The 12,329-nt window shown below is 36.4% G+C and overlaps 1 protein-coding gene across 5 annotated transcripts in view; it reads right to left on the bottom strand.

Annotated features, from left to right (window-relative positions):
* LEPR (leptin receptor) overlaps positions 1 to 12,329 on the bottom strand; it is a 93,806-nt gene that overhangs the window by 38,999 nt on the left and 42,478 nt on the right. For all 5 annotated transcript variants that reach the window (XM_010850266.1, XM_010850268.1, XM_010850265.1 and 2 more), the window contains 2 exons: positions 7,019 to 7,227; positions 2,426 to 2,571 (listed from right to left, as the gene is read on the bottom strand). In XM_010850266.1, the coding sequence (XP_010848568.1) occupies positions 2,426 to 2,571; positions 7,019 to 7,227 (355 nt within the window). The remainder of the gene's footprint in view (positions 1 to 2,425; positions 2,572 to 7,018; positions 7,228 to 12,329) is intronic.

Genomic DNA, 12,329 nt, shown 5'->3' with positions numbered 1-12,329 from the left:
ATCATTGAAAAAGCAAGAGAGTTCCAGAAAAACATCTAGTTCTGCTTTATTGACTATGCCAAAGCCTTTGACTGTATGGATCACAACAAACTGTGGAAAATTCTTCAAGAGATGGGTATACCAGACCACCCTACCTGCCTCCTGATAAATCTGTATGCAGGTCAAGAAGCAACAGTTAGAACTGGACATGGACAAAAGACTGGTTCCAAATAGGGGAAAGAGTATGTCAAGGCCGTATACTGTCACCTTGCTTATTTAACTTATGTGCAGAGTATATCATGCAAAATGCAGTGCTGGAAGAAACACAAGCTGGAATCAAGATTGCCAGGAGAAATATCAATAACCTCAGATAGGCAGAGGACACCACCCTTATGGCAGAAGGTGAAGAAGAAATAACAAGCCTCTTGGTGAAAGTGAAAGAGAAGAGTGAAAAAGTTGGCTTAAAGCTCAACATTCAGAAAACTAAGATCATGGCATCTGGTCCCATCACTTCATGGCAAATAGATGGGGGAACAGTGGAAACAGTAAGAGGCTTTATTTTGGGGTGCTCCAGATCACTGCAGATGGTGACTGCAGCCATGAAATTAAAAGACACTTGCTCCCTGGAAGAAAAGCTATGACCAACCTAGACAGCATATTGAAAAGGAGAGACATTACGTTGCAGACAAATGTCCATCTAGTCAAACCTGTGGTTTTTCCAGTAGTTATATATGGATGTGAGAGTTGGACTATAAAGAAAGCTAAGTGCCAAAGAATTGATGCTTTTGAACTGTGGTGTTGGAGGAGACTCTTGAGAGTCCCTTGGACTGCAAGGAAATCCAACCAGTCAATCCTGAAGAAAATCAGTCCTGAATATTCATTGGAAGGACTGATGCTGAAGCTGAAACTTCAATACTTTGGCCACCTGATGCAAAGAACTGACTCACTGGAAAAGACCCTGATGCTGGGAAAGATTGAAGGCAGGAAGAGACAAGGATGACAGAGGATGAGATGGTTGGATGGCACCACTGACTTGATGGACATGTATGTGATCAAGCTCCAGGAGTTGATGATGGACAGGGAAGCCTGGCATGCTGTAGTCCATGGGGTCGCAAAGAGTCGTACACAATTGAGCAACTAAATTGCAAGTCTTAGAAAATTAGCCCAGATATAAAAAGACAAGTTTTCACCTCTAAGTTATATAAGTTTTACAAGTTAAAATGCCAAAGTTATGACCCATGAGGCTCTTGACTCCTCCTCCTTCTCTCCTACCCCTCCACTACTGCTCTTAACTTCACTCACTGCCCTGACCTCCAACTTCCCATCCCTAAGGTCCTCTAAATCGCTATTTCCTCTATTTAGACCCTAATTTCCCTGCATCACCACCTCCTTCAAATCCCTGCTCAAATATCACTTTCTTAAAGAGATCTTCCCCTCCCTCTAATTAATAATACAACCCATCCTCTACCACTTGCGACTGCAAGCTCCCCTATCCTGTTCTTCTAGTGTATCCTGAGTTCTTGGCACCTAGTGAGTGCACAACACTTTCTGAAAAAAAGATTTGACAGACTATACTATATAAATCCTGGAGAAGGCAATGGCAGCCCACTCCAGTACTTTTGCCTGGAGAATCCCACGGATGGAGGAGCCCTGTAGGCTATAGTCCATGGGGTCGCTAAGAGTCGGACACGACTGAGCGACTTCACTTTCACTTTTCACTTTCATGCATTGGAGAAGGAAATGGCAACCCACTCCAGTGTTCTTGCCTGGAGAATCCCAGGGACGGGGGAGCCTGGTGGGCTGCCGTCTCTGGGGTCGCACAGAGTCGGACACGACTGACGTGACTTAGCAGCAGCAGCAGCAGCAACTGTATAAATGCATGGAGTGCATGTAAACAAATATATTGAGTAATAAGAAAAAATAAGGATGGCATGTAAAATCAAAAGCCAGAGACGGTCTTTAAGTGAAAATCCTATGATTACGAATTCAGTAGTTCTGTATCTGGACTTCTTGTAGTCATTAGTCGTGTGTGTGTGTATGTGTGTCTGTGTTAACGAGACAGAGAAGGAGAGTGAGGGGGAGAAAAAAGACAATCTAATATACTAAGCTTTTGGAAAAGGAACTTTTTCTGGCAGTAAATTCTAAGAGAAATTTGCCAAGCTTATCAAAATATAACACAGATCCACATGTAAGAGATATTTAGTAACACTGAACAACTTTTCTAAAATCATTTTATAGAAGATGCAGAAATTTTGCGTACATGCTCATTTCTTTTGCTGATCTTGAATGAAAGCTTGAATGTACGATATTGAAGTATGACTGAATCTCCTCAAAAACAGTATACACATTTGATAGGCAGAGGCATTCTCTATGGGACTTGGAGGGCATCTCACCTTTTCTTTAATTGCTTCTCAACTTTTCATTTTATTAACTAAAATATACTTACTTTTCTTATATATTTTGTAGAATTCTCTGAATATTGCACTTGATATTGAAGTTGAAATGGTACCAGTGTTGGGCTGGACCACGAAATCTTTAAACTACCAGTGTCTGTGATTTCCATACGCAAACCTAATGGTGGATCAGGCTTCACTTAAGGAAAAAAAAGAACACTTTTAAGTCAAGTTATTTTCATGATAATCATAAAATGAAGTCAAAATGAATTTTAGCATATCCTATTCTTTAAACTAAGGAGTCCTTATCCAAAGGCTAATTACAGAACCAAAATATTCTACTACTGTAACTTACCATAGCAATCCATGTATTTTTGTTTCCTTCTCCCTACTTGGTAAAAACTATAAATCAGAAAATGATGTTATTTTGACAAATGTGATTCCTGCTATAAAAAAAAAACGCTGCTTAACTTTATTGAACCTAGATTTTCCCACACTTATTCGAAGCCTCCCTTGATGAAACCCACTGTTTTAGTGAATGACAAGAAGAAAAAGCATTTTGCAGAGCACTACTTGGAAAATACATATAAATTTTGTATGCAAAAATCAATGCATATAAGCATGCAGATTCATGTAAATCTGTATGTAAAACATTAAACATTAATTTTTGAATTCAACAAATCGAGACATACCCACTCGAATAACCCATAGCATACACAATTTACATGCAGTAAACACAACATTAGCAGGACTTGGCTTGTCACCAGAAATGGAGATAGAGTTCTTATCCTAATGGTGTATTTAACTCAGCATCTAATTTCTGAGTTTATTTGTCTATGTGTTTTATGTATGCATATCATTTGTGTATATACATATGTGGAGATGTATGTCTGTGGAGTTTAAAACATACAACAAACTTTAAATCATCTGTAGAAACAACGCAAACATCTTATAATAAACAGCTGATTGAACAAATAATAGTTCATACCCTAAAAAGTAATCTATAGTCATTAAAATCATATTAGAGAAGAATGTTGAAAAAGTTTAATATTGCTAGTTTTGAAAGTTTATTAAGCAATGTGAAAGTGAAAGTGTTAGTCGCTCAGTCGTGTCCAACTCTTTGTGACCCCATGGACTATACAGTCCATGGAATTCTCCAGGCCAGAATACTGGAGTGGGTAGTCATTCCCTTCTCCAGGGGATCTTCCCAACCCAGGGATCGAACCAGGTCTCCTACACTGCAGATTCTTTACCATCTGAGCCATCTTAATGGGCTTAAAGGGAAGCCCATTAGGCAATGTATTTACTTGAATTCATTAAAATTTGAACAAATAAAAGGATATGTGTAAATATGCATTAAAATAGAAAAAATGCCAAAATAGTAGAAAATAAATGATGCATTTTTCTTCTGTGTGCATCTCTATGCTTTCAAGATTTTTATGATTAACAAGAGTTACTCATAAACATAGAAATCATCATTACATTGAAATATATACTGACATGTATTTTATTTAAAAAAAATAATGGCACATTAATATTTTCTACATTCCTTAATTTCAAGAATTCAGTCATAGTTTTTTCCTTTTCCTCAAGTCAAAATTAATGAAGTTTTACTCTCTGTGACATAGTAGAAATTTTAGTTACTTTAAAACAGGAATGGCTAAACTCTAAAGTCTAGAAGTAACAGGTGAAATTCAGGACCAAAGAGATAGAAAACAAAATAGACACCAAACAGAAATGAAATCATAAAATTATAAACTATTTTACATTTCTTATATGCATACACATATGGCTTTGTATTAGAAATCTAACAATAAATCTTTCCCTGGATCCCCTAGGTACTTAGTCAGAGACCACACATACTGGCTTCTTTCAGGGAAAAATTCCTCCAAAGAGTTGGCATTACTTACTCTCCATTTTGCATTCCATTTTCCTAACCAACCTATTCTGATCAGGTCTTCCTTCTTGCTAGTCCACTAAAACTACTCTTACCAAGGTTACTACTCTTTGCTGAATCCAATGTTAATTGTCTGATTCATTTTGCTCCATCTCTCAGCAGTGTCCCAACTGCTTATTCTGTGAGTAGCAGACAAGTAGAAATACTTTGTCCACCTGGTTTCCAGCCATCACATTCCTTTACTCCTCTTCTCTCTGATTGCCTCAGTCTTTCTCTCACTGGACTCTAAATATGTGACCTCATACAATCCCATAAACATCTGATGCTAGAGACTCCCAAATATATATCTCCCTGAACTCTAGAATCATATATCTAACTACCTACTCAACGTCTCTTTGATTTCTAATAAGCATCTCAAATATAATTCGTCACATACCTAATTATCTCCAATATCCCCATTTGGTAACACTATTCTGCTACTAACCAGGTCCAAGCCTAAGTGTCATCCTTGACTCCTCTCTGTCCTTCACACTCCATACCCAATCCACTTCAGTCTGCACCATCTCCTGAAAAGTGAAAGTGAAAGTCACTCAGTCGTGTACGACTCTTTGCAACCTCATGGATTATACAGTCCATGGAATTCTCCAGGCCACAATACTGGAGTGGCTAGCCTTTCCCTTCTCCAGGGGATCTTCCCAACCCAGGGATTGAACCCAGGTCTCCCACATTGCAGGCGGATTCTTTACCGGCTTAGCCACAAGGGAAGACCAAGAATACTGGAGTGGGTAGCCTACCCCTTCTCCAGTGGATCCTCCCAACCCAGTAATTGAACTGGGGTCTCCTGCATTGCAGGTAGATTCTTTACCAACTGAGTATGAGGGAAACACCATCTCCTAATAGATCCCAAGCCTGAACATTTCTTTACTTCACTACAGCAACCCCAAGCCAACTGGACAACTCTAGCAGCTGCCTATCTGACTCCTCTTCCATTCTTGCAAGTATCCTTTTTCCCTTCCCCATCAATTTATTTCTTCAATAGAGCATGCATTTTAAACATGTGTATGAGCACGCATGTGTGCGTGTGTGTGCCCACACACACACACATACACACACATCTGATCACATCACTCTCCTGGTACAAAAGCTTACACTGCAATTAGAATAAAATCCAAACTTTGTAACCATAGCCTGTGGTATGATCTGAATGCAGATGACTCTCTAACCACATCTCTGAATGTTCTCCTACCTTAATTACTCCAAGCAAAAGGCTCTTGTCTTTGGTTCTTCCAAATTCTGAGCTCATTCTATCCCAGGAACTTTGTGAGTGCTGTTCTTACTGTTTAGAGCACCTTTTGTTCTGGATTTTTGCATAGTTATCTCTTTTTTTTTTAAGTTTAAAATGCTATTTCCTAAAAGAGGACTTCCATAGCTGAAATAATAGACTTCTACACCTGATAGTCTCTATCGTACAATTTGTCTTATTTTATTTCTTTCAATTTTGGGATCTTAATCACATATACCCAAATACAAAAAAAGATTTTTTTCCCAAAAATTATCTGAAATAAGACAAATTTTTTAAAGTTTCTTATAAAGTCTATCACAACACCTTAACTACTTTATTTTTAAAAACAATTTAATTCAATGTTGGCTCTAAATACTTCTTAAAAATCACTTGATAGAACTGGTTTTAAAAAGAGAAGATAATGACATTTTATAGATTTTTTTTGTTTTTTTCCCTATGGTATAACATCATGACTGAATTGCTTGGATATCATAGTAATCACGTGGAAATCACAAATATATCCCTAAAAGACAAGTTATTTAAAAGTCCTAATGTTAAATATGACATCATAGGTAGATTCAAAAAATGCTATACCCTTAGTACTTAAAAAGAAGTGAGGATGAAGTTGTAAGGAATATGTTGTCAGATGTCTGAAAAAGTGGTTCCAGTGATGGCAAAAACAATGATGCAGAGAAGCACATAAAGAATTTGCAATAATTATTTCAGGAAATGTAAAACAGTAACACTATTAAATTATGTATCATATGTAACATAATTTAACACATACACACAAAACTGAGTTAATAAATTAATAATTTAGCATTCATCTATATTATTCACATTGAATAATGTAATTGAATACACTGAATATTTATAATTATATATTCAAGCTGATGAAAGAAATCTGGGGAATCTTTGCACTAATAATGTGGGCACTTGTCTATTATAGAAGTTTTTCTTCTAATCAGATTTGTACAGCCAATTAGTTTGCTTATGTTTATATTGTTTTTCTCTGCCCAGTATTGTCTACCCCTGCTCTGTGAGGCAGGAACTTTGTCTCACTCACCATTGTTTCCCCCAGCTCCTAGATCAGTGACTGATACCCACGAGTCTCTAAAAAATATTTATTGAAGGCATAAAGTCAGGTAAAAAGGAGCTTTTAATTATTTTCAGAAATAGTTATCTGAGATGTGAAAAAGTCATAATCAAACAAAACATATCCATTAGACTGACCTAGGATTTAAAGAAATCAAACTGTTTTCAAAATGAATTTGTTACAATTGCAGAAATATCTATACTGTTGTTAAATCATTCTAGAAGCTGCTTTTAATACCCCTTAGGACTACATTTATCATCATTACAGTGTCAGTCAAAGTGAGATAAGCTAATGAAACATCTTGTAAACAATTTTCAGCCTGTTTGAATGACTGATGTTTAAAGATATTATCTTTCTTAGGCACAACTTACCAACATTAATGGGCTGAGCTGACATTGGAGGTGAGTGAAAAACTGCTCCACCAGATGTGATTTTCAAATACATAAGAAGGGAGTTATTGAGCTTGGCTGTCGGCACAGGCACATGACATTCACAACATTCATGAACACTGCAGTTGCACTGAACAACCTGAAAACTGTCTTTCTGGGGGAGCAGAGGTGACTCTTCTAACACGTCAAGCCTATATGAGAAAAGAAGAGCTACATATTAACATAGATGTGAAAGCACTAGATATGTTTAAAATGGAGGACACAAAATCCAAATTGAGGTAAACTGTTCTGCACACCCAGCTTATAGAGCTTCTCGGGGGGAAAGCTACATTATAGCAGAGACAGAAAGATAAGGGTTAAAGCAAGTTAGCAATCAGTATAAGTTAGAATCAATAAAGCAAGTTAGAAATAATATAAGCAAGAAGACAATGAGGCAACAGTGAAGTACTGAAAGAAAAATCGTGATTTTTAAATCCTATATTCAATAAAAATATCTGTCAAAATAAACATGTAATAAAGGCTTTTTACAGACACACCAAAATGGAAAGAATTTATCATCAATCAAAGTTGCAAAAACTTCCTTTAGAAAAAAAAATGCTGAAGGAAGTCCTTCAGACAAAAAGAAAATGATAGCAAATAGAAGTCTGGTTCCACACAAGGAAATGAAATTTAACTTAAAGGATAAATATTTATTGACTAATTAAAGCAAAAATAATAACCATAAAGTGTGGGGTTTATAACATAGGTAGAAATAAAATGTATGACATTAATACCAAACTTGGGGAAAGGGGAGACGTGTATATATACAGCTATAAATTTCTTCCACTATACATGTAGTGGTGAAATGTCAGTTGGAGGTATAACATCAGTTCGGCTATATTAAGTTAAAGACCTATATTCTAAATCCTAAAGCCACCACTAAAATAATAAAACAAGAAGTCACAATAAGCTACAATAATCAAGCCAAAGGAGTACGAACATAAAGAGAAAAAAATAGATTAATGGACAGAAGAAACCAACACCTATATGGACAATCAATTTTCTACAAAGGTGCAAAAGCAATTCTGTGGAGAAAGAGTAATCTTTTCAATAAATTGTGCTGAAACAGTGGGATATCTATACCCCCCCCTCCACACAAAAATTCAACTTTAATCCACACCTCACATAAGATTCAAATATTAATTCAAAATAGATCATTAATCTAAATGCAGAATTTAAAGCTATGAATCAGAAGAAACTTTGGGAAAAAAATTTGTGACCTTGTTTTAAATAATAATTTCTTAGATGCAACACAAAAGCACGGGTCACAAAATTACAAATTGATCATTTGATTTTTATCAATATTAAAAACTTCTGTTCTTCAGAAGATACTATGAAAGATAAAAAGATAACAAAAGGGTCAATCAAAAAATGGGCAGAAGATCTAAACAGACATTTCTCCAATGAAGACATACACATGGCCAAAAAACATATGAAAAGGTGTTCAACATCATTAATTATTAAAGAAATGCAATGTATTTGATTAAGATATTGGTTACATAGGTGAACATACTTCCCAAAATTCATCAACCTTATATTTAAGGTGCATTTTATTATATGCAAAATTTACCTTAAAATAAAAATACTGTGCCAAAAAAGTGTTTTTGAAAATTTCAAAATGCTATACACTCATAAAATTCCATTTTGAATTGAAGGTAGAATGACTTAGTACTTTCAACTTCACCTAAACCTTTAAACAATTCCAATAAAATGTGATTTTTAAAAATACCGCACCATGACTTTTATGTGTTTTTCAAATATTAAAAGTTTTTATCAAAAGAGTATGGAACAAATTAAATAAATTGCAGTATTTTATGTCAGAAATATGCTTGCAGCTTGTATTGTGTTTTGACTGAAAAACTTCCAAATTTCAAGGCAAAAAAGAACTGAACAGAAAACATATTCCCCACCAATATTTTTAAGAGGAAATTCTGGTGATTTTTTTCTTTTGTAAAATAAAAAGTTAGAATTATACTCTTACTTCAGATGGTCTCACCAATGCCATTTTTTCTAAATACAGTGGATATTTATATAGGGCTGATTCCTAAAGAGATTAACTCTCTGGTTTCTCTACCACCTCACTGCTGTGTTCCATTTAATCAATCTCATTTTCATTTACTTTATAATTTCAGTATACACAAAAATATGCATAATATATATTTATAATGATGATATATAATGATTATGTATTATAGAATACATGTACTATACAATATATATCATAGTATTTCATAATTTATAGGGTTTTTAGTAAAAATCTCCACACAGTAATTTCCCAAATCATTCCAACAAATAATCCCATCATGAAACTCAGGGGTGAGGAAACTGTATCCCACAAGCCAATACAATTGCTTTTGTACAGCCTATGAGCTAAGAAGCATTTCTTACATTATCTACTGGTTTAAAAAAAGAAGGAAGAATATCCCACAATCATGGAAATTATATAAAATTCACATTTAAGTGTCCATAAACACAGTCATGCTCATTCATTTACTAATTCATTCATTAGTAACTATGACCACAAGGTTGTGATACAGAGAGAACGGAGAGTAAAGCCTAAAATATTTATTATCTTCACCTTTAAAAAAAAAGATTTTCTATCCCAGCTATAGGCCAAAAACATTTTGTACTCCCTACTGCTAACTACCAGTATACCAGACCACCTGACCTGTCTCTTGAGAAATCTGTATGCAGGTCAGGAAGCAACAGTTAGAACTGGACATGGAACAACAGACTGGTTCCAAATAGGGAAAGGAGTACATCAAGGCTGTATATTGTCACCCTGTTTATTTAACTTATATGCAGAGTACATCATGAGACATGCGGGGCTGGATGAGGCACAAGCTGGAATCAAGATTGTCAGGAGAAATATCAGTAACCTCAGATATGCAGATGACACCACCCTTATGGCAGAAAGTGAAGAAGAACTAAAGAGCCTCTTGATGAAAGTGAAAGAGGAGAGTGAATAAGTTGGCTTAAAACTCAACATTCAGAAAACGAAGATCATGGCATCTGGTCCCATCGCTTCATGGGAAATAGATGGGGAAACAGTAGAAACAGTGATAGACTTTATTTTGGGGGACTCCAAAATCACTGCAGATGGTGATTGCAGCCATGAAGTTAAAAGACGCTTACTCCTTGGAAAAAAATTTTGACCTACCTAGACATCATATTAAAAATCAGAGACATTACTTTGCCAACAAAGGCCTGTCTAGTCAAGGCTATGGTTCTTCCAGTGGTTATGTATGGATGTGAGAGTTGGACTATATAGAAAGCTGAGCACTGAAGAACTGATGCTTTTGAACTGTGGTGTTGGAGAAGACTCTTGAGAATCCCTTGGACTGTAAGGAGATCCAACAGTCCATCCTAAAGGAAATCAGTCCTGAATATTCATTGGAAGGACTGATGTTGAAGCTGAATTCCAATACTTTGACCACCTGATTCATTTGAAAAGACCCTGATGCTGGGAAAGATTGAAGGCGGGAGGAGAAGGGGATGGCAGAGAATGAGATGGTTGAATGGCATCACTGACTCAATGGACATTAGTTTGAGTAAACTTCAGGAGCTGGTGATGGACAGGAAAGCCTGGCGTGCTGCAGTCCATGGGGTCACAAAGAGTCAGACTCGACTTGGGCGACTGAACTGAACTGGTGACTACTTGATGAAAAAAGGACACAAAAATATACCATCAAATTTCACTATTTAGCATATCTATAATGCACACAAAACATCTTGAGGATCACTATCTACTTCAATTTTTCAAACCACTTTGCTGCTGCTGCTAAGTCACTTCAGTTGTGTCTGACCCCATAGACAGCAGCCCACCAGGCTCCCCCATCCCTGGGATTCTCCAGGCAAGAACACTGGAGTGGGTTGCCATTTCCTTCTCCAATGCATAAAAAGTGAAAAGTGAAAGTGAAGTCGCTCAGTCGTGTCCAACTCTTAGCGACCCCATGGACTGCAGCCCACCAGGCTCCTCAGACTCCTCCATCCATGGGATTTTCCAAGCAAGAGTACTGGAGTGGGGTGCCATTGCCTTCTCCGTCAAACCACTTTATGAGGGAACTAATATTACCTATTTTACAAGTAAAAAACTGAGGCTCAAGGAGAACATGGACTGGAATTCATCTCAAGTCTCATGCTTCCATGTTCAGTACTCAATTCATTACATCCAAGATGCCTTATGATCACAAGGTAAGTTCACTGTTACCATTATCATTTTACTTAAGGGATTAGCAAAGATTTTAATGGCCACAACCAAAGAATAATTATAATCTGAATTGTTAATATTTCAAAAATTCAGAAAATTAGAAAATTATAGAATTATTTTCAATTATTTTTTCCTTGAGGAAAACACTAGATATTTCTCACATTTATTAGAGCAGTTTTTCCAAGTTTGTGCGAAACCTGGACTATACAGCCTTGTTACTTGTCAAAGTAAGCATAACAACTTCTTTTATCTTCCAAAAGATTTTCTAAAGTTTTAAGTATTTACATACATCAAATGATACTTCAGGGACTTCCCTGGTGGTCCAGTGGTTAAGAATACACCTGCCAATGTACGGGTCATGGGTTCAATCCCTGATCTGGGAAGATTCTACATCCCATGGGGCAACTAAGCCTGTGTGCCACAGCTACTGAAGCCCTCATGCTCTGGAGCCCATGATCTACAACAAGAGAAGCCTCCACTCACCACAACTAGAGAAAGCCCACACTTAGCAGCAAAGACCCAGTACAGCCAAAAATGAAATAAATAAATAAATAAAATTATTTCAAAGAAGAAAACAGAGTTTTAAAAGGTACTTCAAAATTTTGATAATATCAAAGTAGTGTAAATTATCAAAATTTCAAAGTAGTGTAAATCAAAATGGTGATCAAAGTTTTAAAATAAGAAAGCAATACATTGGATTAAAATAATCAAAACTTAAGAATTTCTGACATTCTTGAAAAATGTTTATTCAGCAAAATATTTTATGCATTTGCCAGTACTCACACACATAAATTTAGTACCACTATTTATTTAATCCCTCTATATATGAGGACTGCAAGGAGATCCAACCAGTCCATTCTGAAGGAGATCAGCCCTGGGTGATCTTTGGAAGGACTGATGCTAAAGCTGAAACTCCAGTACTTTGGCCACCTCATGCGAAGAGTTGACTCATTGGAAACAACTCTGTTGCTGGGAGGGATTAGGGGCAGGAGGAGAAGGGGACGACAGAGGATGAGATGGCTGGATGGCATCACTGACTCGATG

This window comes from Bison bison, unplaced genomic scaffold (genome assembly GCF_000754665.1).
Source record: "Bison bison bison isolate TAMUID 2011002044 unplaced genomic scaffold, Bison_UMD1.0 scf7180017864290, whole genome shotgun sequence".
In the NCBI taxonomy this organism is placed as follows: domain Eukaryota; kingdom Metazoa; phylum Chordata; class Mammalia; order Artiodactyla; family Bovidae; genus Bison; species Bison bison.
This window is presented reverse-complemented; position numbering and strand designations above follow the sequence as displayed.